The sequence below is a fragment of the Vigna umbellata genome, chromosome 2 (assembly GCF_029865625.1).
Source record: "Vigna umbellata cultivar VRB3 chromosome 2, Vumbellata_1.0, whole genome shotgun sequence".
NCBI lineage: Eukaryota > Viridiplantae > Streptophyta > Magnoliopsida > Fabales > Fabaceae > Vigna > Vigna umbellata.
The window spans coordinates 35,018,794-35,046,360 of NC_142166.1; the positions used below are offsets into that span (position 1 = coordinate 35,018,794).

General features: G+C 35.8%; 1 protein-coding gene across 1 annotated transcript; it reads right to left on the bottom strand.

The window, feature by feature from the left end:
• Positions 1-16,200: 16,200 nt before the first annotated feature.
• LOC124837026 (uncharacterized) lies at positions 16,201-22,638 on the bottom strand. The gene is made up of 12 exons (XM_088106621.1): positions 22,342-22,638; positions 21,999-22,148; positions 20,869-21,333; positions 20,374-20,544; positions 19,839-20,117; positions 19,479-19,688; positions 18,967-19,107; positions 18,460-18,630; positions 17,924-18,202; positions 17,548-17,769; positions 17,115-17,176; positions 16,201-16,958 (listed from the first exon to the last, which is right to left on the bottom strand). The coding sequence occupies exons 1-12, from the start codon at positions 22,454-22,456 to the stop codon at positions 16,518-16,520; spliced, it is 2,706 nt and encodes a 901-aa protein (XP_087962747.1). The 5' UTR covers positions 22,457-22,638; the 3' UTR covers positions 16,201-16,517.
• Between the last annotated feature and the right edge of the window lie 4,929 nt (positions 22,639-27,567).

Consider the following 27,567-nt stretch of genomic DNA (forward strand, 5'->3'; position numbering starts at 1 on the left):
TGTCTAGCTTACAACCTCCAAAGTTTGAATCATTGTAACCTTCTAGAAAAACATTTGAACCACTAGGATACCACAAACCTAGACTTTTGGTTCCCTTTAGATATTTTAAAATCCTTTTCACAGTAGTAAGATGTGATTCTTTTGGTTTTGATTGAAATCTAGCACATAAACAAACACTATGCATGATGTCTGGTCTACTAGCACTAAGATACAGTAAGGATCCGATCATACCTCTATAGAGCTTTTGATCCATAGAGTTACCTTTTTCATCCAGATCAAGATAATAGTTTGTTGTCAGTGGTGTGGCAACTTCCTTGCATTCTAGCATATTGTACTTTTTAAGCATATCTATGCAATACTTGGATTGGAGGATAAAAATGCCACTATCATCTTGTCTTACTTGAACTTCCAGAGAGTAGGTGAGTTCCCCATCATAGACATCTCAAACTCATCCTGCATGGTCTTAGAATATTCTTTGCATAATAGAGGGTTAGTTGAACCAAAGATAATATCATCTACATATATTTGTACAAACAATTTATCCTTTCCAGAATTTTTAATAAATAGGGTTGAATCAACTTTACCCCTTGCGAGTTCTTTCTTGATTAAGAACTCACTTAGTCTTTCATACCAAGACCTTGGCGCTTGTTTTAATCCATACAGAGCCTTTTTCAGTTTGAACACATGGTCTGGATATTCAAAATCCTGGAAGCCAGGAGGTTGTTCAACAAACACTTCTTCCTTAATGTACCCGTTCAGAAAAGTACTCTTCACATCCATTTGATATAGTTTGAATCTCATCACAGAGACAATGGCTAGAAGTATTCTTATGGCTTCTAGTCTGGCCACCAGAGCATATGTTTCATCATAATCGATTCCTTCTTCTTGACTATAACCTTTTGTAACCAATCTAGCCTTGTTCTTGATGATCTCCCCAAAATCATCCATTTTATTCCGGAACACCCATTTTGTACCGATTACTTGTTGAGTTTTTACCCTAGAACAAGTTCCCAAAATTGTTCCTCTTGAATTAATTTAACTCATCTTGCATTGCCATCATCCAGTTTTCATCAACAAGAGCATCATCAATATTTTTAGGCTTAATCTGTGACACATATGCAACATTCATGCAGAATTGGTTGAGTTGCCTACAAGTAGAAACTCCTATTGTGATGTCCCTAATGATGTTGCAGGTAGATACATTTCTTGGTGTTTTCCATTCTTTAATCGATTCAATTTTGGGAGGATCAACAGTAGCCTCTAAGGTTTCATTTAGCTGAGTTTCCTCACTTCCTTCTTCTTCACCTGTAGAATCACCTGCATCTGCACATTTTCTAGGATGTAATCATTTAGTAGCATTATCAAGGTACTCATCAAACGCAACATGCACATATTCCTCAACACATAGAGTTCTCTTGTCATACACTCTATATGCTTTACTAGACAAAGAGTATCCAATAAAGATAGCCTCATCGGCTTTAGAATCAAATTTTCCTAAACTCTCTTTACCGTTGTTAAGTACGAAGCACTTTCTACCAAAGATCCTCAAGTGTTTTATGTTTTGCTTCCTTCCCTTGAACAACTCGTAAGGAGTAAGTTTTAACATGGATTTGATGATAGTCCTGTTGAGTATATAGCAAGCTGTGCTGACCGCATCTGCCCAAAAATATTTTGGCTAATCTCTTTCATTTAGCATTGTTCTTGCAAGCTCTTCCAAGGCCCTAGTCTTCCTCTCGACAACCCCATTTTGCTGAGGAGTTCTGGGTGCAAAGAAGTTGTGAGAGATTCCCATTTCTGCATAGTAGTCATCAAAAAGTTCATTATGAAATTCCCTGCCATGATCGCTTCTAATCGATTTAATTTTGAGCTCCTTTTCATTCTGAATCATAGCTACAAAAGTTTTGAAAACCTTGAAAGTTTCACTTTTGGCAGCAATAAAGAAGGTCCAAGTATAACGAGAGTAATCATCAACAATTACCAATCCATATAGACTTCCTCCAAGACTTTTGACTCTTGAGGGACCAAACAAATCCATACCAAGAGTTCAAGAGGTCTAGTGGTAGACATCTCTCTTTTGATTTTAAAAGATGTTCTTGTTTGCTTCCCTTTTCGACAAGCGTCACATAATCTATCAGAGGCATATCTTATGTTTGGAAGACCAACAACAAGATTCTTAGACACTAGTTTATTTAACTGTCCCATATTAATATGAGTTAATCTTTTATGCCACAACCAAGAGTCATCCTCTTTAGAAAGTAAGCATACAGCAGATTTAAATGATGTTTTTCTAAAGACAATCATGTAGATGTTGTTGTATCTTTTTCCAATTAATAACAGTTCATTTGTGGAGCCATTACTTATAAGACAATAATTTGGTTCAAAACGTTATTTTCAGCCCTTTGTCACACAATTGACTAATACTAAGCAAATTATGTTTTAAACCTTCAACAAGGAATACATTTTCAATTTCATATATATAGGGTGTTTGGATTTTACCAATACCAATGATTTTTACCTTTTTTGTTATCACTGTAAGTGACATGATCCGTTGTCCTGTGAGAAAGGCTCGTGAACCTAGTAGGATCTCTTGTCATGTGTCTTGAACATCCGCTGTCCAGATACCACATAGATTTCTTTGTTCTTGTTCCAAACAGGTTCTTATTGTTTCTGACTTGGCCATCATAATAAGATCAGTGGCTTGTAAATCTTTGTCTTTGTTCTTCTTTTGATCATCACGGGGTATACATCTGTCTCCTTCATGTTTAGGAATCTGGTGAATCTTTCTACCAGTAAATCTATTTTCTTTACTCTAGAATCCAGACTGTTGATACACACTTTCGTTCCTTGAGATGATTTATGGAATAATCCTATTTCAAAAGACTCATGAAAACCATTAGTAACAAAGATGTATTTATCATTGCAAGTAACATGCATGCAGTTATATTCAAATTCACTTTTCCTCAGTATTGGAGAAACAAAGGTCATTTCAGGATCAAATAATCCATTTCACAAAAAGGGTAATCGATTTATTTTTCAAATAACTTTTGAAAACCATCTCTGGTGCCAATTGTTAGAAATAAAGAAGCTTGTTTCTCAACACCAAGAGAGAGGGTGAATTGGTGATTAATAAAAACATGTACTTTTCAATTCTTTTTGTTGAATGAGATTGATCTTTGAAACTTTCTTGCGCTGTAAGTAAAGTGTGTATGCAATGAAATGTAAAGAGATAGAGAAAGAAGATCAAACACAATTTTTATCCTGGTTCGGCCTTAATGCCTACATCCAGTCACCCTTCCAATCAACCTCTAATTGAAGGATATTTCACTATAATGATGGAAGAATTACACCAAAGATTTACAGTGAATACACTCTCACAATGTAAACACCTTTCCCACTGAAACAATCAAATATAGAAACGAATACACTTGCACACACAGAACCACACGTTCTTGCTGTAGAATCCCTTTGAGAATCCCCTCTCAAAGTCAAAGAGCTCCTCACTCTTCTTCCTGTTGCACACGAATAGGGACACAACACAATCAACAAGTGCAGAAACCTTTTTTTATCACAACATATACACCTCAGCAGTGCGGATAGGATAAGCCAGTCAAGCTCTCAAATTTCCTCTCAGGAATCCTTCAAGTTTCTTCAAGATCTTTGCTTCTTGATTCTTGGAGCGTCAATGTAATCTGTAAAACTTTCTCAGATCAAAACTGTCAGATATGAAAATGTACAAATGATCAAGTGTAACAAAAGTACAAGCAATGCGTTAATTTATAGTTTCTATCATAACAGACGCAAAGTAATCGATTATGTTAGTAATGTAATCGATTACATAATAAAAAACAAGATGTAACAAAATTACAACTAACTCAGCTCTTAATTGAATGCACAATTAATGTAATCGATTCTCATTTAATGCTAGTCAAACATATTTAAAAAATATGATCGTTAGAGCATTTTTGACTAAGCTGAAAATAGTTTTCAAAAGATAACAGACTTAATTGATTACATAAAATGTGTAATCGATTAAGCTTAACACTTAAACAAATTTTGAAACTTTTTCTCTTCAAAAACTCATCACAACACATTTGAAATGATATGTACAAAGAAATGAGTTTTAATGGATTCACCAACTAATGTAATCGATTCAAACTTGCTATTTTTCCACAGTTGAAAACTTAAGCTTTTGCGCTTGTGGTTTTCATTACTCAGAAACATACAATATGCATGCATACAAAGATATAATCACATCAAAATCACAGTAGTATGTAGAAACAACAGTATGTCCAACATATGCATTAATCAGCAATAAGCATTTATATATCCACATATGTATTAAACATAGAAAACACATTTCTGTTATGTCATGAAAAACATCTGAGTTGTTACAGTCAATGTGTTGTCATCATAAAAAACAAACACAGGATTTTGGTTTAGTACTCACATGGCTCCCCCTATCAACAGTTTGGCATTGAGCACCCTATCTGAGTGCTAGTTTGTATGGTGGATCTTTCTCTTCTTTGGTCATTTGAAATAGATTTATAATCGATTTTATATACGTTTATGATTATTATGGTGTTGATTGAAGTGATAATATGGTTGTAGACAAATACTGTGATGGTATTGAAAGAAGGAGAAATTCTTTGTGGTGATGATTTTAGTGTATGCATTGACATATGAATGTCAGTAATGAAGTATCTTGAACTCTAATAACTATTCACACTCAAATAAAGCAAAACAAGTTATGTGGTGAGAGTCATAGGAGGTCCTATTCACTAGACCATTTGGTCTCCTAGGTGCAAAGGGGACTAACCTTGTAAGTAGTAGGGTGATAACCCCTTTGTTCACTACCAAAAAGAAGGGCATTACCGAAGGCCAAAAGCCCTCGGAAAATTCCATAAACTGTCGGAAAAGGGTAGTTACAGACAGCTTATCGACGGCCAAGGAGCCTTCGGTAAATCCGTTGTCTCTAACAATTACCGAGGGCTTCTGCCCTTCGGTAATTACCGAGGGCCAAAAGCCTTCGGTAATTACCGAGGGCCAAAAGCCTTCGGTAATTATCAAAGGGCAAAAGCCCTCGGTAATTTCTGAAGGACAAAAGCCTTCGGTAATTACCTAGCGTGGGTATTTACCGAAGGGAAAAAGCCTTCGGTAAGTTGGAGGGAATTGTAAGGGACAATTGTATTTCTGGCGAAACCAACAACACAAACAGACTTGCATAACAGTTTTCAAGCACAATCAGACTTGCATAACAGTTTTCAAGCACATACAGACCTGCATAATGTGCATATCAAAGATGCAATCTTTGGTCAATATCCATAGAAGGAACATTAATCCATAGAATATCCATTAATCCATAGAACATGTATTTATAGTTAAAACATAAAACAATCAATCTTAATGATGTTCTAACATCCAAAGTCACCAAGTTGATCTAACATCGAAATGATCTAAACTCCAAATATTCTAATATCCAAATGTTTCTATAACAAATAATAAGAAAATGAAACTAATAATGTACATAGTTATCATCAGAATGATCTTCATCATCCTGCTCCTCTATTGATGGCTGGACTGGTGTGGGTTGGACTGATGAGGGTTGGACTGATGTGGGCTCATGAGGGGCAGCGGGTGACGAGGAGGGTCGTGGCTGTGTCGGAGGGATATTTTGTACATCCTGTGAAGTTGCTGGCAAAACTCTCATGACCAGGGCCTTAAAGTTTGTAAACTCTGCTCTCAGATCAATGATTTCCTGGTCACGTTGCTCTCATGATCAGTGATTTCTTCACCATGAAATGTCCAAACCGTGTAATTTGGCATGAACCCTTTTTGGTATAGGTGAAGTTTGACGACTTCATCTTTCAAAATCCTTGTACATTCGCACTTGATGCATGGACATCGAATCCCTCCATCAACAGCATAATATTTATATCGTCGGGCCGTCTCCACAAACTCTTCAACTCCGATGACAAAAGATTCCTTCAAACCTCTCCTTCCACTATAACAACGGTCGTACATCCATCCACGATGGTTGAGAAAATGGGCCATGTTCTGTGACAAGCCAAACAAATAAAAACTTAGCCAAAACAGCAACACTCCATGTGACATAAGTAATAAACCTATTACTACTCAAGTCAAACATGGAAGGCAATTTCAACACTATTGTCATAGGCATTGAATAAGGGCATCCAAAGAGAAGTCCTCAGTATTGAAATGCCTTTGACATCCTAAGTGGTTGTGTGTACAATTTGGGGGAGTCAATAATATGACATTATTAAAGTTCTCTTTTATAGAGTACTTTTACATATTTTGTACATTGTCAGTGTTTAAGGTACTGTTACCCTTCTCATTCTATTGAGAATGTTTTTAGTACCATAGGACATTAAATGACTACTTAACTTAATGAAGGAGTAGCCTAATAAATGAACATACAATATACAGGAGCATACAATATATACATCAACATACAACATATAGATGAACATTCACTGGTGGTCTAAATGCATGGAAAATTATGGAAAATGGAAAAAACAATAGTGAAACAGTTTGGACATGTTATTGAGGAAAAGAACAAAACAACAAATGAAACTAAGCATTTAAACATTAAAAGCAGATTTAGTGCTTGCTTTCTCCATGATTAACTTAGTAGGATGAGTGTCTAGCCGTTTATGAACTCAGAGGACTATATAATGAGTGAAAAAGAAGAAGTTTGGAGGTTGGTAACTGTCTTTCAAATTTTATTTTCTATTGCTACATCACCAACATGCTCTAGGATTTGCATGTTTTCTTGTACCAAACTTTCTGATTAAACCTCCCTCTCAGCCATATATTTGTCAAAACTTGCCATGTTCCTTCAAATTTCCACTTGGCTTAAGTGAGGGATAATCCCTGCTTCACATTAATCAATCTTAATTAAGTTTTACAACTATGTTTTGATCATGTTGAGAGCTTTGAGCTGTCTGCTACTTAATTGGAAAAATACGTCCTCAATATTATAGTTGTCAATGCCACTTTAGTCATGTAATGTTGTATACTAAAACATCATAGTTTAGGATCTGCATGTTTAAGTAAGTTGGCAAAACCATAATCAATTGTAAAGTAAGGAAAGAAAAAAATAACTATTAACTTCTGCTCATGAAAAATATGTCATTGGTATCTAATTTTCTTGACAGTATATGAATTTCAGTATATAAAAAAAATGGGAGCTCAGCACCAAAAAAATAAAAACTAAGGAGGAAAATACAAATGCATTTTATTTTCGCTTTTTTACAATAACATACAGGGTTTATATCTGTTATTTTTTTGGTACAAGACTGCATAAAGACAATTTTTAACAGTTAATGCAAGTGTGCATATATATATATATATATATAGAGAGAGAGAGAAAGTGTAAACTCGAGATACTTATTAAACAAGAATAATTTCATCAATTTGTTACTTGTGATAAACTTATTGAGTTATAGATGGTATGAACTTCTTTTAGAATAAAAGAAAAATAACCTGATTTTCTATCCTGGTATTTTGAACTATATTCACATCTTAATTTAGACTTCAAAATGTGTGTAACATGTTTTATATATTTAGAGTTGTATACAAGACATTTAAAGTAAGAAAATAGATGTGATTGAGTGATGATAAAAAGGTTTGTTAATAGCCCCTTTTCAAATGTTTCTTGTTGAAGCCGTAAGGTCAAACCAACCTAAGACACACACCCTTCTATCTAAGACCTTCACATTACTTCTCTTTCACTTAATCCTTCATGCTATCATCATCTCAATCTTAATTAGTCTATTACATACCTTAATCCATTCTTTCTTCATCAGTTATGTGAATAGTTTGTGGATTAATAGTGTAAAGAAATTTTAGTTGGTTAATAAATTTGTTAACTTTTACAGTAATTCTTTTTAAAAGTATTGATGGTGTATAGAAAGAACTTAAGCTTTTGTTAACTTTATGATTTGAAAATATAAACTTGATAATACATCATAGTAATCTATATTTTAATGTTTGAGGGATTAAACTAGTATAATATTTAACGTAAATATGAAAAAAATTCATGGACCAGCACTGCAAAATTGGCAACACCTTGTGACAGGGGAATCATTCTGGATCATAAATTGGGCATGCACTGACTCAAAAGTCTTTACAGTTGACCTTGTGCGGCTATAAAGGGTCCATATAGAAAAAACTGAAATATCAAGGACATGTGTATGTGTCCATATAGAAAAATATGTTCTTAAGTTTAAGTACAAATACTTAAACAATAATTTTTTTTATCTTTATTTCTAAAATGAAATGTAACTAGTACATATATAAAGTTTCCATATTTTGAAATCATTTTTAAATCTGTTAATTTAAGTAAATAAAATATAAACGTGAAAACAATATATAAAGCTCATATAATGATCAAAGTCCATTTTGCAAAACATTAACTAGCAATCCAAAAAGTGCCAAAAACTGAAACAGTAAAAGTCAAATCCATCGTTCACTCCAAATTAATAGCAACCCAAAAAGCCCTATGCTAACAACAAAACACCATTTATGAGAAAATCAGGCTTCAGCATGATGAAAAAAAGGTCCAATCATAACAATCACACCATTAACTAGCAACTCAGCCAACAACCAATCACAGTGAAAAACAAATAAGTAAAAGTAAATAATTAGCATGCATGGGTTTTACTGTTACAGAGTTAAGCATAAAAAAAAGATAGTTATAACAGAATCACAGTATTAAGACACATAAACAACCTTGCGAGTTAGTAATTAAAGGAAGACTTAGCAAAATAGGACGCCCTACTACTCCCTTCCTATTTCTAGTTCACTCTTCTTCGCAACCTCAGCCTCTTCAGCAAATAATAAGTAAACACAAAGCTCAAAAGCTAAGTAGATCCGCGCTCGCGCAAATTCCTCAGCAGTTTTTTTCAGAAAAAAAAAGAAGAAGAAGAAACAGAATAGGAGTTCTGGTATATCAGAGACCGAAAAAAACTGCTACTGATTTTGTGGAAATTTTTCCCAAGAAAATGCTAAAGGGAGAAAGTGAAGCAGAGTGAGAAAGTTTAAGGGCCTTCCATAAGCAGAAAGAAACAAAAGCTTTTGGGGAGATATGAGTGGAGAAGCTGAATGAATGAAGCCTTAAGACAGAAAATGTAGTGACGTACAATACCATATTACCCAATCCCCTGTACCCAACTGGGTACCCTTTTTACTAACCTGTCACTGTTTTTCGTTCCTCCTTTTCTTTCAAATTTTTGGTACTATTTCACCCATTACATACATATATATTATGGAGCTGTGTCAGTGAAACATTGATGAGAGGTTGGTGCAGCCCATTTTATTATTGGTTTATTCACTATTAAATAATTACATTTATTGGTCTATTTATATGAATTTGAAGTTGGTGCAGCCCATTTAAGATCAATTCTTTTTCTTCCCTCCCAAAATGCTATTATTGGTGACAGGTTTGATGGTAAGAAGTTGTTGGACAGAGACACAGGAAAGAAGATAATGTTTGTGGGGGACTCCATAAGTAACATGTGCCAGTCAATCACTTCTTTGCTTCACATTGCAGTCCCAAACTCAACTTACATTTCAAAAAGGTTAACATATGAACTCTTTCAAAAGGGGTGGTTGATCAAGAAATTAAACCGATATATGTAATGGTGACAGAAAAATGAAAGTGATTGGTAGGGAGAAAACATTAATGTTAGGAAAAGTGAAAATGGGTCTATTCTAAGGCGAACAAGCATAGAAAATAAAAGGAAATAGCTTATGCTAAATGAATCAGTGCTGATTTAATGGTGAGAGGGTGGAGTTAAAGTGAGGAGGAATATATTCAAAACGACTCTCAGTTGCAGGATTGAATAATCTCACTGAAGCACCATTGCAGAACATGGTTGTCTGATAAAGGGCGAGTGAGATAGGACTACACTCTTTCTCTTTGAAAAATATTGATTCGCTTCTCCCAAAAACATGTCCTGATATGCTTGAAGACTCTGTTTGAAATGATATGATTACTTTCTTAGATAATGAAGAAGGCCAAGGCATGCAATTTCAAATTTTGTGTTTAATTTTTTTTCCCAAAAGTGGATCCCTTACTGCTGACGTCACCCTGAGAAACAACACCAAAAGAAGGACAACAAGGTGAAGAGAGCAAGACATGACACCAATACTAATAATTTCATAAGGGCACCATACAAGGGTACCCCCACTTCATCACCAAAGCAATCACCACCACCTCCACCACCTTATTATTATTACTATTAACCCTTTCACTTAGACTTACACAATCACTAGTATCTTCTATCCTCCTTTTGCTTATGTCAGATCCAAGTCTTTATAGTGGTTTTTGTCCCCACACTCATCACCCTTTCATAATATAATCACTAAATTTCAGCAACATCAATTATTTTTTAGTAAAACACAAAGAGAGAGAGAGAATGTGGTTGCATTCTGAGGATTCCTATTCTTTGGTATGCGTGGGATCATGTCCCATCACAAGGATGTGTCCATCAACTGTGGAAAAAGGTTTTTTTTTTCGAGAATAAGATCTGTATAACTCAATTATGGTTCTCATCCTCATCAGAATAATCAAAACTCATAATAACTTATTATCAATTAATTCAATTTCTTCTTTATCTATATTCACTAATTTATTTTCCATTAAAAAATATAAGGGTCTATTATATATAAAATTCCACAAATATGAGTTTCTTATTAATGATCACTAATCTGGATCTGCTCATCCTCTCACTATTTTTTTTAACAACACAGACACAACAACTTCATGTGTTTTCGTTTTCGGTGCTTGTTTTTTTCTGTTTACACAACATAGTTTGGAGGCTTTGTACTTCTTTGATTGACTTATAATTTGGTTCAACTTTTGCTACATTATAGGATTACATAACTTCAATCATGTGCTTGAAGAATGGGTTCTTAGTGGATTTGACTATTGATAAAGCAAAAGGCAGGATTTTGAGGTTGGTGATGGACAAATTTATGAACACCAAAATATGATGTCACAAACTTGTTTTTCAATCAGCAAGTATGACCGAATCGTTCAAGTAATAAACTTGGTAAGACCAAGTATCGTTCTTCCCAAAGGACTCACGGCCTAGTTTAGTTGTGTGGTTTCTTGATTAGCTAAGACTTAAAGACGAAATATTTAGATTTTTATATGCAAAAGACGAAAATTAAATATGTATGCATGAAGTTTTGATCAATGGCAAAAAGCAAAAGATAAACACTTTCAATGAAATATATGTATGAATATGTTGTTGGGGGTCAATTTCATCTTATCCACTCTCATATATTTTAGGAATTCAACATTCAAATCATCATTGTTAATGCCACTCTCTAAAGTACCTTTCAAGAAGGCTTCTCCATAATCACGAGTTCATACAATTCCTAGCATTCCTAATGATCAGTTCATAAGTGCAGGAGCTTAACGACAACCAATATAATATTGGGAGAAATTCCCCGGATCTAGACTTCCCCGTACGCGCCCGTATCGACAAAACCAATAATCATGCATCGAATGAGTTAAACAATGCAAGCATTAAACAAAGAGGAAAAACCCTAACTAATGATGAAAGAAAGCATAGATCTTAAATAAAAGATGTAAAAACAAATTCCATATATGAGAGCTTCAAAAGATTACATTGATTCCCCAACAAACATACAGAGTTTAGTTCACCATATTCATGGTGAACCTAGATGAATAACAATGAAAGAATGAAAGATAAAACCCTAAAAAGGTGAAGAGGAAGCCTCAGCATCCAAGATCCTACTTCAAAGGGGTGGAAGAGAGAGTGTTTGCTTCGTTCCAGCCAAAGATACCTAACCCTAGGAAACCCTAAAGCTTAAATACCATTCGTAAATTACAAAAAATTAGGTCCAAGCCCATTAAAGTGCCGCTCAGCGGTAAAATACCGCTCAGCGGTAAGTGCGTGTCTTGTTTTCTCCCCTCATCGGCCATTTTGCCCCTCAGCGGATCTCCCGTAAGCTCCTGAGTGCCGCTCAGCGGTAAACTGCCGCTGAGCGGTGACTTTGGCTTCTCCTTTTGCACTTTTTGATGTCTTTTCTGATTTCATCTCTCTCCTTCTTCACTTCTTTCACCAAATTCACCTTAAAACCTGCACAAAAACACTGAAATTAAGCATAAACCTGTCCAGCTCTCTTATTTCTAAAAATATGAAGAAAAGCATGATTTCAAGCTAGTTTCTAAGTGTAAAGGTTGCTTTTAGTGTCAATTTTAATCATAAAAATAACAGTTTTTCAACTGTTATCAGTTGGACAGAATTAGCTCTGGGGATCAGTGGAAAGGAGTTGATGTTTTGATTTTCAATTCTTACCGTAGTTGGTCTCACACAAGACAGTAAGGGTAATGAAAATCCTTAGATTTGAGCTACCTTTTTTATGCTTTATCAGAGGACGAAGCCATGTGGCTAATGGCTTCAATTTAATGATATTAAACGTGTTCCAACTACACAAAACAATCAAACCTTAGGTGGAATACTAATTCTGCACTACATATAGTCCATAGTTTTCTGGTTTCATACTAAACCATATATAAAGTGATTTAAACACAAATGAATGTTCAAGCAACTTTGTTTCATGATTATCATTGTCTTTAAACTCTAAAATGAGTTCAAAAAACCCTACCAACATATCCATGAATACCTTTTTAACACACAAACACAATCACATTTTAATTTAAAACATATAAAAAAATGCTAATAAAAACATAAATATGAACTTAGATGAGAAATTACAAGAAAATAATTACGATGTACAGTACACAAGTGTGGGAGTGGATGAAAGAGTAATTTGAGAAAGATGGAGGCCAGAATTACATAACATAGATTGATGCAAGCAAAGTCCAAAAAAAAATTAGAAAGGGGGAAGTTGAAGGGGGCCACACCCATCAACTGTTTCACAAATTCACTCATAGAAGAAAAATAGACACATCCAAAATACCACCTTCTGTCAACCATGATGCTTCACGTTTCTACCACTCATAACCCACGAGGCCCAAACTCTCATCAAACTCATTACTTTTCCCCTAACAATTATTATTATCTCAACCACATCTCCTTCTTTTACCAACAAAACCAGTGCTTTAGTATACACACTACCATACACATTTCCTCATAATTATTAGGATTATTATCAATATATATAATAATGTAAAACAAAACACCAACAAATCTTCTAATTAGCTAACACTTGATTCTCAAACAGAGGTTGTGCCACTAAAAGAACCCTCCTACAGTATAATGACAATGCTTAACACCCCTCCATCCTTTTCTTTTTTGCCCTATTCTGGAAGCTTTTTCATGATTTCACATTTAGTGTATACAACTCCATAAACAAGTGACAGTCTCTTCCTTTTTAATGATTTCACATTGCAGCATTTGATTTAGTAAATATTTACAGTAAAAAACTGAGAATGACAGTCACATCAGGTCCTTTTAAGAGGATTCTGAAGGGAAAGCTTGTGGAATAATGGTGATGAGGAAAACTTTCTAGAAAAGTGTCTGAAAATATCATGGAAGGCTTTTCATCTATATGTATGATATAATTATAAGCTTTGAGGCTTTCGTAGTACATTCTTATATTATAAACTTGAACCAAATTTAATATTTAACATACTTTTGTAAGAAAAATATAAAGTGAATAATACCTCATTTGAATTTAAGAACCAACAACATACACCATGATACAATGAATTGGACTAATACTAATCAGAACAAGCTTTTGTGTGTAAGCAGACAACAATGGGAGTGCAGGACAGAAGGAAAAATATTGTACTCACAAGGTGGACAAGGCAATGACTGCATTCGACTAAAAAAAACATTAGTCTATTACTATGGCAGTGCAGGCAAAGGCACCAAAAACTATTGGATGATGCATGAGTTGACTTGCTGCTAGGAGTTATAGTTTGGACCGCTACCTACTGCTATATTATCAACCATTTACAATATATAACATTATGTGTACGTTGATTGGAAGCAAATCAAGGGGAGGTTACAGGTTCAAAGGTTCATAGTTGAAGTTTTGCGTACTTAGAGCACACACTTGCAGGCATTAGAAGCAAACACAACAGTTACAGCAATTGCCACTGTTGCTCAAGCTTGACCACCTCGTTTGCTTTTATTTTCCCTAAACTACGGTTAAGGTTACTTAAACCTTTTCATTGCCAACTAAATTCCTTGCCCCTCATTCCAATTAAAAACCAATCTTTCTCAATCAAACAACAACATACACTAATGCCACAACAACATCAAACAGATTTAAGAACATTATAGCTCATAATGAATTTTTAAATGCACAACTTACCTTAACCGAGATAGCCCTTGACGATGGCAACCTTTGTACACCACGACGACGACGCCCCACAACGGCCACTCCAACGAAGTCCCTCAACCAAGTTCCTTCAATCATATATTAACAAGTGAATGAAAAGTAGATGAAGGCAGCAACAATGTCTAGGCTTCAGCCAAATGAACATGACAGTGTGAATGAAGTTCTGTGGAACTTACCTCTACCAAGATACCGCTTCACGAGCACGACAGCAACAAAAGCCCACAACGGCCCCTCCGACAGAGTCCCTCAACCTCCACACCACCAGCCCTCAACGAACCAACCAACCTAGGACGAACCTTAGCCCCCGACTCCCCAAAACCACCACGCACCGTGAACGAAGACCGAACAACGCACCACTCACCACCATGACGGACCACCATTGGTGACTAACGGACAAACTGACGGAGCGTGAAGCTTGGGAGGGAACTGTGTGAAGAGAGGGAGGAGACGGACAAAAACGACGAAGCTGAAGAAAATGAAATTGGGGATCGAAGAACCCAATTTGGGACTTAAGTTAGTCAGGTCCTTACCGACGGCTTCACAACCTTCGGTAAACGTCTAAATCCGAGGGCTTCAAGGCCTTCGGTAAAATGCCGTCTGTAATTCCCGCTTTTCCAATAGTGGTTTATGATTCTACAAAACATAAATACTACTACAAGTTCACATCTATAGTGAATCTCAATGTCAAAGACATGTATCTGGATAATTGAGTCTAATGTCAACTTTTTGTGTGAATATATATTGTTTATTCTATTTTATACATGCTTAGTTTATAATTGATATAATTTAAATATTTTAGGATAATTCTTTTGCACACTAGCTTACCCTATTATTATTTTATGTTTCTTATGCTTTTTGTGTTTTGTTTGTTTCTTTTGCTATGATTACTTCACGGTGTGAGCATATCAGGAGTTAGGTGATGACATGCCACTGGTATAAGGCAGAGATTTTTCTAAGTAGTTTTATAGTCTCCTAATAGTTGTTTTGTATGAGTTTTTTTTAAGAAAAACTCATATGAACCATAGTTGGTTTGTATATATTTTTTATTATTATAGTTATTTTTTTTCTAGGATAAATGTATTAATACATTATATATTAGGTCTTTTTGATTTGGGTTTATTGATTTTATAATATTTTATATAGTATTTTTATAATATTAAATGTGATATTACATTAAATCTTTGAATATTTGTATAGATTAATGGTAAAAAACAAAATGAAGTACATCCATACACAATAATATAAATAATTTTACAAAAAATTTAAAACTAAATTAAAATAAGTGGAGAAAAATTATGTTTTAACATTTGAAAAATACTTTTATACCATCGTACAATTACAAAACAAGTTGTCATTTATCTCATAAGTAATTTGGGACAAAAGCATCATCTTGCTGCATTTTTTTTAATTATCAAAATAAGGATAGATTTCAAAAAATACTACATAAATCGTCTCAATATGATATAATTTTCTTTTGAAAAATCATATCAAAATCACACTACTTTAATTCAAAGTAGTTAAAAATCTTGCCAAATTGACACAACTTTAGTTTAGAATACACTAAACCAAAATTATGTCTACTTAGGAGGACTTCTACCAAAACTAAACTAAATGCACTATATTGAAATCATGCCAACTTGGTACAATTTTAACTTTAAGAATATTTAAATTAAAATTATGCCATCTTGACACAACATCACAACAAAATTGTGTCACCTTAGTTCCACTTATCCACTTTTTTTTTCGAAATCTTTAGGTAATTTTGAAAGAGAATTGCACCATTTTGTGTTTTTGGCATACAATCTTATCAAAATATATTTTCAAGTTACTTTTGAATATTTAAACATACAACTTATTTTATGCTATTGATTAAACATATAAACGACTGTATCTTTTTTTTTTCATAACTATTCCACACACGGAGCACTTATTTTCAATTTTTTTAAACAACTGTTTAGCTACTTTGCTGATAAAAAAGGACAGTTTTCCTTGACTTGTTCACAAACGAATCCAAGAAAACTATAAAATTGAGAACGTTGCTTGGAACACTAACAGCTAAACCACATATTTTCTGGATCCTTATTTGGCTAGAAGAAGCAAGAAGAAGCAGCAGAAGCAGGAACATTGAAATATAAGCTTGAAGAAGACATTCACGCTGGTTCCATTCTTGTTGTGTCTGACAAGGGCATGGCAAGAACATAACCAGATTCTGAGCCACTGATTTTATCTAGGAGAACCTTAGCTAGATCACCAGCTATGTAAGAGACTCCACAGGTTGCAAGTGCCAAGCTAACATAATGCAGCACTGTTTTGATATAGGATTTGGGTGGTGTGCTGGTGTAAGCTTTTCCCATAGCAAGAAGAATGATGCACACAACAGAAGAGGCTGTCACAGCTGCAATATTATATTCATCATAGTAGTGCTTAGAAATTAAGAGGCTGTAGACAACAAGTGGGACAGAACCAAAAATTATGAATGATAACACAGCTAGAAAAGCATGAAGTGTGAAGTTTTCTCTACGGCCAAGTAGTTCTTCATATCGATCTTGTGATGGATTCCCTCCAGAATGACCATTTTTCAAATCAGTGAGCTGGAAAAGGAGAAAAAGGAGTTATGACATTAACATCATGCAGTCATGCACTGTGATCTAAACAATACTACCAGAATACATCGAATATATAAAAGAAAGAAGTGAGCTTTAACCATAATAGAACTGTAAATAAGCAACAAATGGAAGGCAACTCACATTATGGCCAATGACAGAAAGTCCACCGATGAGATTCGCCAACCCCAATGCTATAATATTCACTACAATACTCATAAAAGAAAAATATTTACACATTGTTACCCAATTTTAAAATGTAACATAAAAATTCTTGCAATTCAGATCACCACTCATAAAACATGGAATACAGCACAGTCTTTTCTTGTTTGTTTCTATGTTAAATTATACTTTAAGAACCAAATAAGTTTAGGGCTTAATTTTCATAGTGTCAACGTAAGAAAATTTACAGTATCAACTTCCAGATATTATGATTAACATAACATTTAAGGTGGTTATGTCCATGCAGAAAAGTTCAGATTACCATACATGATAGACTATGATAATAAGATGTCCGTGTAAAAATCAGTGACACCATAAAACCCTCCCACAGTGAGAGATAGATGGAAGCACTTACATGGAGCAGAACCAGAAGAAGCAGCAGATGACACAACCCCAAGACTAGTGATTGATTCAACTAAACCACCGTACACAATGCTTTTAAGTATTTCCCACTCTTGGTGCTCACCAATTTCAGCCCTTGGTTGTTCCCCAATATAGATTTCAGTGTGTGCTTCTGTCACAATATCTCCTTCAGTTGGAACGTAACCTGCCTGGGATGTAGAGGTTTCAAATGCTTCTGCCTCAACAAAAACTTCACATTACTAACAACATCATAATCATACTTACGGTTATTACACACACAAAAAATATTAACACTGCTTACAGAACAACTAAGGGGAGTCAGAATTATTGTTAATTGATTATTAATTTGAGTTCTTTTGTCTTCATACCATTCTTTTCGTTTGCAACAAAAGGTTTTATTTCGTCTTCAATACCCGTTTCAACTTTCTTCAAATCTTCAATTGATGGAATCGAGCCATTTACTATGAAATTTTGTTTGTCTCTAGCTACATCATTTGCAACTACTTCACTGTCAAATGATTGTTCTGGTGATTGTGCTTCTTTCATCAAAGAAGAATAACTATTCTGAGCTATTTTCAATGGATTATCAATTCTAGAATCTTCAACTGAAGTGGGATCTGCTATAGAATCTTCACTAGAAGCATCACCTACACCAAGATGTCAAGAAAACAGGATTTTCAATTGAAAGAAGAAAGATCTCATAATTAAAAAATTGTCAGATCAGATATAGGGAGAAAAAGGGAAAGTTGACCACAGGGAATGTATAGAAATAGGAAATTGCAGGTTTTATTAAAAAATCACAACTATAATAAATAATACCTTGGCGGGTCTTATGTTTGTAAAAACATCACTGTGAAAATGACTGCAACTAGTAGTAATTGTTTGTTATTTATTATTAATTTACCTTGAACACTAGCTTTTCTTCCCTTGATTGATGTAAACAGAGTGAAGAACCAATTTGAATTGGAAGCTGCAACACCTGAAGGATTTTCCACGTTGGATGCAGGTACAACCGGAAGCTTTTGTGAAGCTTCAGGCTTACCCCCAAAACTTGGGAACAGTTTGAATCCATTTCCTGCCAAAGTAACTAATTTTTTTAGCACAAATAGATGATTATCACATAAGCACCATAAGTATTGGGTTGATAACCATTAACCATAGCCATCTCCCAAAACATGTGAATGATATGTTATCTATGTAACACATATACTCACAAGGACACCGGACACGACACAACACTTCGACATGTGTAGTCTCCAAAATGTAGGACACAGAAACATATATATCAGATCGTTATATATTTACAACTTAAAATCATTTATAAACAAAATTAGTCAAATATAATAATCTAAACACATTGTTAGCTATTTACATACTAATATATTTTCCTCAAGAAAGGTGATCAACTTACCTATAGGAATAAAGAAGCTGAAGCATGATAAACATCTGAACACTTCTGGTTCTCTTTCGGGCTCAAAATTATCAGCAGGAGGCTCAAAATTATCAGAAAGTCCACCGATGAGATTCGCCAACCCCAATGCTATAATATTCACTACAATACTCATAAAAGAAAAATATTTACACATTGTTTCTCAATTTTAAAATGTAACATAAAAATTCTTGCAATTCAGATAACCACTCATAAAACATGGAATACAGCACAGTCTTTTCTTGTTTGTTTCTATGTTAAATTATACTTTAAGAACCAAATAAGTTTAGGGCTTAATTTTCATAGTGTCAATGTAAGAAAATTTACAGTATCAACTTCCAGATATTATGATTACCATAACATTTAAGATGGTTATGTCGGTGCAGAAAAGTTCAGATTACCATACATGATAGACTATGATAATAAGATGTCAGTGTAAAAATCAGTGACACCATAAAACCCTCCCACAGTGAGAGATAGATGGAAGCACTTACATGGAGCAGAACCAGAAGAAGCAGCAGATGACACAACCCCAAGACTAGTGATTGATTCAACTAAACCACCGTACACAATGCTTTTAAGTATTCCCCACTCTTGGTGCTCACCAATTTCAGCCCTTGGTTGTTCCGCAATATAGATTTCAGTATGTGTTTCTCCTTCAGTTGGAACGTAAGCTGCCTGGAATGTAGCGGTTTCAAATGCTTCTGCCTCAACAAAAACCTCACATTACTACATCATAATCATACTTACGGTTATTACACACACAAAAAATATTAACACTGCTTACAGAACAATTAAGGGGAGTCAGAATTATTGTTAATTGATTATTAATTTGAGTTCTTTTGTCTTCATACCATTCTTTTCGTTTGCAACAAAAGGTTTTATTTCGTCTTCAATACCCGTTTCAACTTTCTTCAAATCTTCAATTGATGGAATCGAGCCATTTACTATGAAATTTTGTTTGTCTCTAGCTACATCATTTGCAACTACTTCACTGTCAAATGATTGTTCTGGTGATTGTGCTTCTTTCATCAAAGAAGAATAACTATTCTGAGCTATTTTCAATGGATTATCAATTCTAGAATCTTCAACTGAAGTGGGATCTGCTATAGAATCTTCACTAGAAGCATCACCTACACCAAGATGTCAAGAAAACAGGATTTTCAATTGAAAGAAGAAAGATCTCATAATTAAAAAATTGTCAGATCAGATATACGGGAGAAAAAGGGAAAGTTGACCACAGGGAATGTATAGAAATAGGAAATTGCAGGTTTTATTAGAAAATGACAACTATAATAAAGAATACCTTGGCGGGTCTTATGTTTGTGAAAGCATCACTGTGAAAATGACTGCAATAGTAGTAATTGTTTGTTATTTATTATTAATTACCTTGAGCACTAGCTATTCTTCTCTTGATTGAAGTAAACAGAGTGAAGAACCAATTTGAATTGGAAGCTGCAACAACTGAAGGATTTTCCACGTTGGATGCAGGTACAACCGGAAGCTTTTGTGAAGCTTCAGGCTTACCCCCAAAACTTGGGAACAGTTTGAATGCATTTCCTGCCAAAGTAACTAGATTTTTTAGCACAAATAGATAATTATCACATAAGCACCATAAGTATTGGTTTGATAACCATTAACCATAGCCATCTCCCAAAACATGTGAATGATATGTTATCTATGTAACACATATACTCACACGGACACCAGACACGACACAGACACTTCAACATGTGTAGTCTCTCCAAAATGTAGGACACGAAGACACGAATGTATATATTAGATCGTTATATATTTACAACTTAAAATCATCTATAAACAAAATTAGTCTTGTTAGCTATTTACATACTAATAAATTTTCCTCAAGAAAGGTGATCAACTTACCTATAGGAATAAAGAAGCTGAAGCCTGATAAACATCTGAACACTTCTGGTTCTCTTTCGGGCTCAAAATTATCAGCAGGAGGCTCTACTCTAGCTACATCATCAGGTGTTGCAATTGCATGATCACCTTGGTTGCCTTCATCTACAGAACTATCAACTACCTCAATGGCTGACTTGTCACGCTTTGGTTTAGTGTCTATGTTAGGAATAGGAGTAGTTCTTTTTCTCTTCCTTAGGATAACCATTTTAGTAATACAAGATTTACAATTAGGACAAAACAAGTCATGTGTCTCTTGTTTTGCCAACACTGCCTCAACATCATATTCTTTCAGTTGCTGGTCAATTTCTTCTGTCAAATTAGGTGAAGGTAACTCTGCTACGGAGGAAGGTACTTTTTCATCAGCAATTTCCATGTTGTTGACTCCATTGCTTGGCAGAGCAGACATTGCACCATCAATATTGTCGCCTGCAAGCATGCCACAAACAATCATTTCAATTCCAAATTGCCACACATGACAGTTCATGCTCCGTGTATGAAGAATGTTACTATCTTAGCATTATATAAATAGGAGAAGTTTATTAAAAATCATAAAATTTTGTAATCGTACTTCGTTTTGTAATGAATTCCACTCATGCTTTTATAACTCCTAAAGTGTATTAGAACATAATTATAAACATTACAAATGAGTTCAAGTATGGGATACCTCATGATAGATTGAGCCGATGTTCTGCATATTTGTACTAAATTTTTAAACCAAAAGACGAATACACAAGTAACTGGATAAATGACCACAGTTACGAATACACAAGAAACTTTCTAACCATAAGTTTAAGCAAACTCCTAAACAAAGTCAAAATTTGCACTTAGAAAACATCTGATCAAAGATTGGGCATGGTTCATGTAGACATTCCAACAACTACAAGGGCCCTTTAAACCCAACTTGTTAAAAATTAAGTGGCATAATTAGATCCAGCAAGATTTCACAAGAAAAAGTTGCTTCTGCTGGGTAAAGTCTCTATCCTCTGGAAGTCAATAAGGAGGTTCATACCATTGGAATTTAGAAGACTGTGAAGCAACACGGATCAGATCTAACTGCTATATGTGCCTTAGAAATCTCGGCACCTACTGACCTTTAGTTTCGCACACAATACATGGTCCATGTTGAATCATAGTTTTAACATTCATGAGCAAGTCAAAGTAGCCATTAAGATTCCCACGCCGCAAATTCCAAGGACTGTCAAATTGCTTGGTCCATGAGCAGTGGTGACATTTCCACATTCCTGCATGCATAAAAAAATGATGGTATGCTTACTATTACAAAAATCGAAATGGCAAAAAATGACGAGAAATTTGAGAAAAGGAAGATTTTTCAGTCCAAGGTGTGCGCCCCATGAGGATAAATTCTTCATGAGGAAAAGAGTGTTCTCCCACTGAAGAAAAAAAAGGAAGGTGCTTCAGCATTGGTAATACTACCATCTTTTCCCTGTTGCAGGGATTGTCTTCCTTTCAAAGCTGCACCATCTTGCAGTTGTTGTTGTTGTTCTTCTCTCTCTTCATCTTCCCTCACTGCACAGTACAGTTGCTCCATTGAAGCTGGCTTGTTCAGAAGGAGCAAAGGAAAAAAAAAAAAGGAAGAGAAAATAAGACAAAGTTTTTATCTTTTGAAAGATGTGAGGGTTGCATTTAACGTGCTCAAGAACTATGACGTCGCTGTAGATAAAAGCAGTCCACGCAGTAGCACACACTAATCTTCTGCACATAGACAAGCACACACTAAAATGAGAAACCCATATTCTGCATGGCGAGCAAATCCAAAAACTACTATCTTTGTCTTTATTTTTTGGGTTGAACTTTTTGTGTGTTTTGTGTGCCGAGCTGACAGCGATAAGAACGAACAACTGAGACAGACCAATAGATTTCAGAGGTGGGAATTTTTTTCTGAGTTTTTTAAAAGATTAACCAACTTTATTTACTCTTCTTGTTAGAGTTTTGGTTTCCCAGAACCCAATTTAAGTTGATAATCAATATGCTGGAAAATAGAAAAACTGAATTCTAAAATGATTTTCCACTTTTAAAAAATATAATTTAACAAGTAATTGTTAAAATAATAAATAATACTACTAATAATATTTTTATTTTATTTTATTGTTGTGGTTTTAAATAACTATTTAAATTAAAAACAATTTTAATAATAAAATAAACAATCAAATATGTGAAATCATTTAGAGAACTTTGAATTGAAAATATAAAACATTACATAGATTCATTACTTAAGGAAGGATTATTACCAATGACTATAGACCGTCGATAAATGATGTTTTCCAAAGGATTTACTGAGGGCATGTGGAGTAGTAACCTACTGAAGGATTTAGACCTTCGGGAATGAGAATGTTAATTACTGAAAAACTATGTTCGTCGGTAAGTGGTTTGATATAATATGAAATAGCAATTTGGGTTTTCCCTCTGCGAATTTCACTTTTTGAGCCCTACTTTCTTTCTTCCAGCACTACTACCTTTCTTCGTTCCCTAATCCACTTTTGTCCGCGAAAATCGTTTCTCCTTTGCTCCCAATCAACATTGGTTTCCTTCTTCGGTTGGTGGTGGTGAGGTGAGGCTTCGAGTGGGGAAATGATGCTCAACAAGCTTTCGAACAGCTCAAGGATTCAATGACCACTTTACCTGTCTTAGGTGTTCCAGATTTTGAGAAACCTTTTGTAATAGAGACAGATGCTTCTGGAAAGGGAGTAGGAGCAGTGCTTATGCAGGAAGGCAGACCCATAGCTTACATGAGTCAATCATTGTCTGATAGAGCTCAACGTAAGTCTGTTTATGAGAGAGAATTAATGGCTATAGTGTTGGCTGTTCAGAAATGGAGGCATTACTTGATGGGTAGCCATTTTGTGGTGCACACGGATCAGAAAAGTCTGAGATTTTTGGCTGACCAGAGGATTATGGGGGAGGAGCAGCAAAAGTGGATTTCAAAATTAATGGGTTTTGACTTTGAAATAAGGTACAAACCTGGTTGTGAAAATAGGGCAGCAGATGCCCTTTCTAGGAAGCTACAATATTCTGCACTTTCCACGGTACAATTCAATGAATGGGAGGGGTTGGAAGATGAAATTCAAGCTAATGCTCGATTAAGGGGGATCATCCAGGATTTACTGAAACAACAGGATGCACATCCGGGGTTTCAATTAATAAAAGGAAGATTATATTACAAAGGACGAATGGTACTACCAAAGAATTCTTCTAAAATTCCTCTAATACTCAAGGAATTTCATGATTCAGCGTTGGGTGGGCATTCTGGATTTTTCAGAACATATAAGAGAATTTCGGGATTAATATTTTGGGAAGGTATGAAGAAAGAAATACAACAGTATGTGTTGAGTTGTGCAGTTTGTCAACAAAATAAGTATCAAGCCTTGAACCCAGGTGGGCTGTTACAACCTTTGCCAATACCTACTCACACTTGGTCTGACATTTCGATGGATTTTATAGGAGGATTGCCTAAAACCCAAGGGGTTGACACCATTTTTGTGGTCGTGGACAGGTTAACAAAATATGCGCATTTCATAGCTATTGCCCATCCTTACACTGCTAAGGACATTGCTGAAATTTTCATCAAAGATATTGTTAGGTTGCATGGGTTTCCCTCCTCAATTGTGTCTGACCGAGATAGAGTTTTTATCAGTCATTTTTGGACAGAACTATTTAAAATGGCTGGCACTAAGCTGAAATTCAGTTCTGCCTATCACCCTCAAACGGACGGGCAAACTGAAGTGGTGAATCGCTGTTTGGAGACTTACCTTCGGTGTCTCACTGGGACTAAGCCTAAACAGTGGCCTAAATGGATTAGCTGGGCAGAGTTTTGGTACAACACTAACTATAACTCATCTACCAAAATGACTCCCTTTAAGGCTTTATATGGGAGAGAACCTCCAGTATTAATTAGAGGAGATATGACACAGTCTTCCATGGAGGAGGTCAATAGGCTGATGGCAGATAGGAATCATATGTTGGATGAGTTAAAAGAGCATCTTGTCCAGGCCCAAAACAGAATGTGCAAGCAAGCCAACAAGCATCGACGGGAGGTGGAATTTGAAGTTGGAGATGTAGTATATTTGAAGATACAGCCTTATAAGTTAAAAAGCTTGGCTAAAAAGGTCAATCAAAAGTTAAGTCCGAGATATTATGGGCCTTATGAAATTGTGGAGAAGTTTAGTCCTTCTGCCTATAAACTGCAACTACCTTCAGGAAGCAAAGTGCATCCAGTTTTCCATGTTTCTGCACTTAAGAAATCCATTGCTGCAACAATTACTAGCCAACCATTACCCTTATTTTTAGCAGATGATTGGGAATTGAAGGTTCAACCAGCAGAAGCACTTGCTGTTAGAAGGAATCAACAAGGGGATCTCGAAATTCTTATTAGGTGGAAAGATTTACCAGATTTTGAAAATTCGTGGGAAGCTTTATCTATAATCAAGGAGCATTTTCCTGATTTCCACCTTGAGGACAAGGTGCATCTTGTGGAGGGGAGTGTTGATAGGAACCCGGAAATAGTTAGGCCCAAACCCAAAATATCTAAGGTGTATGTTAGACAAAGAAGGAAGGGCAAAGTAGGGGATCAAAATGGTCAGAGAGAGAATGAGAAGAATCTTTCTATATAACAAACTGCTGAGCTGGCACAGTAGGAAATGAGTGATTATGTTGTTTGGGGTATAAGGAGTGGAAAGAGAGTGGGGAGAAGGGGGGGCTGGAATTGGCTGGGAATCGGGAGAGACTAGACACTCTCTAACTGTCTAGAAATACCTTTTTTGTGCTGTTACAGATCTGTATTCTCTTTCTGGGATATGCACTCTGTTTTTCTTTGATAATAAAGTGACTATTCAGCTATTGTGTGCTTCCTTATTTCTAGTATCTATCAATTGGTATTCAGAGCCCGCGCTTCTTGGGGTCTGGATGGTTATTACAAGAACAACAATGGAGTCGAGGATTGAAAATCTAGAGAAAAGTATGCTTGAATGGAAGCATGAGAGTCAAATTCAAATGGACGAAATCAAACAGCTATTGAAGGAGAAAAATCGCGGAGACACAAGGGGTCGATCACGACAACGACGTTCTCCGAGACGTCACGCGGAGGGGGAGAGTCAAGGTAGTCGAGCTATTTCATCACGAGTTTCTGAACCCTATTCTAGAACTCGCGATTCGCGGAGAGGGAGTCGACCACCGAAAGGGGATTACAGAGGGCGAAAATTGGAGGTTCCTATATTTGCTGGTGATGATGCTTATGGATGGATTACCAGAGTTGAACGCTACTTCAAGGTGAACGATATGGATGACTCTGAAAAGATGGGTGCGGTGTTAGTAGCATTAGAGGACCGGGCATTGAATTGGTACCATTGGTGGGAGGAACAAACACCTTCACCAAGCTGGGTCCAGTTCAAGGAGGTAGTGATTCGGAGATTTCAACCGGACTTAGTGCAGAATCCTTTTGGGCCATTGTTGAGCATTAAGCAAACTGGGACAGTAATGGAGTACAGGGAAAAATTTGAGATGATTTCAGCTCCATTGAAGAAAGCGGACCGGGTGATGTTAAAAGGAATTTTTCTAAACGGACTCCATGTCGAATTGCAAGCCGAACTGAAGCTGTACAACATAGAATCGTTATCAGAACTCATGGATCGGGCCTTATTGTTGGAAGAGAAGAATTGGGCTTTGAAGAAAAGGGTGTTAGGCTCGGGTGAGAAAGTAAGCATGGGTGAGAAGGAGATTTCTCCAATGGTGACTAAGATGGGTAGATCGTATAATGCAACAGTAGATTTTATGAAGAATAAATTGAATGCTAAGAAGCCCAATTTTGGAAGTGCGGGTACAACGGAGCCCAAACCACAAAATGGGCCCAGTGGAGAAAAACAAATCACTATGGGCAGAAGGCTTTCGCAAGCTGAGTTGCAAGAACGGAGTAAAAAGGGGCTGTGTTTTAAATGTGGGGAGAAATGGGGACCTGAACATGAATGCAAGCTGAAGCATTATCAGTTGGTTTTGATGGAAGAACGTGGAGAGGAAGAATCGGAGGATGAGGAGGAGGAAGGGGAAGAAAAAGCAGAGTTGGAGCACAAGACACTTCAATTGTCTTTGAAAAGTAAAGTGGGGCTGACCTCTCACAAATCTTTTAAGATTTGGGGAACTATTGGCCAAAGACGAGTGCTGATATTGGTGGATTGTGGAGCAACCAGCAGCTTCCTTTCTAGAAAATTAGTAGATGAGTTGGATATTCCAGTGGAGAATACCCCTACTTATACTGTGGAGGTAGGAACAGGTGAAAAGGTGAAGGGTAGAGGACTGTGTAGAGGAGTTGATCTTGAGGTGCAGGGAGTCAAAATTAAACAAGATTTTTTTCTGTTTAATTTGGGTGGAACTGAGGTGGTATTAGGTATGGACTGGTTGGCGGATCTTGGTGACATTGAAGCTAATTTTCGAAACATGATCATTAAATGGGGAGATGAAGGAGGCAAGAAGGTGTTAAAGGGAGACCCTTCCCTAAGCAAGGCGCAAGCATCCTGGAAGAGCATGATTAAAGCCTTACAAGATGAAGGAGTGGGCTACTATATTGCATATCAGCAGTTGGAGGATACAAAGGAAAATCAACAAATATTATCTGATGAGATGAAGGCTGTCCTAGAGGAGTATAAGGACATT

What these genes read in the sequence shown, in the direction of transcription:
- LOC124837026 (XM_088106621.1), bottom strand. Translation starts at nt 22,456, where the DNA reads ATGGAGCAACTGTACTGTGCAGTGAGGGAAGATGAAGAGAGAGAAGAA. An exon ending in CCTGCAACAGGGAAAAGATG is followed by an intron (nt 22,149 to 22,341) that starts GTAGTATTACCA and finishes TTATGCATGCAG; the next exon opens with GAATGTGGAAATGTCACCAC. An exon ending in AAGAAAAGCTAGTGTTCAAG is followed by an intron (nt 18,203 to 18,459) that starts GTAAATTAATAA and finishes ATCTTGGTGTAG; the next exon opens with GTGATGCTTCTAGTGAAGAT.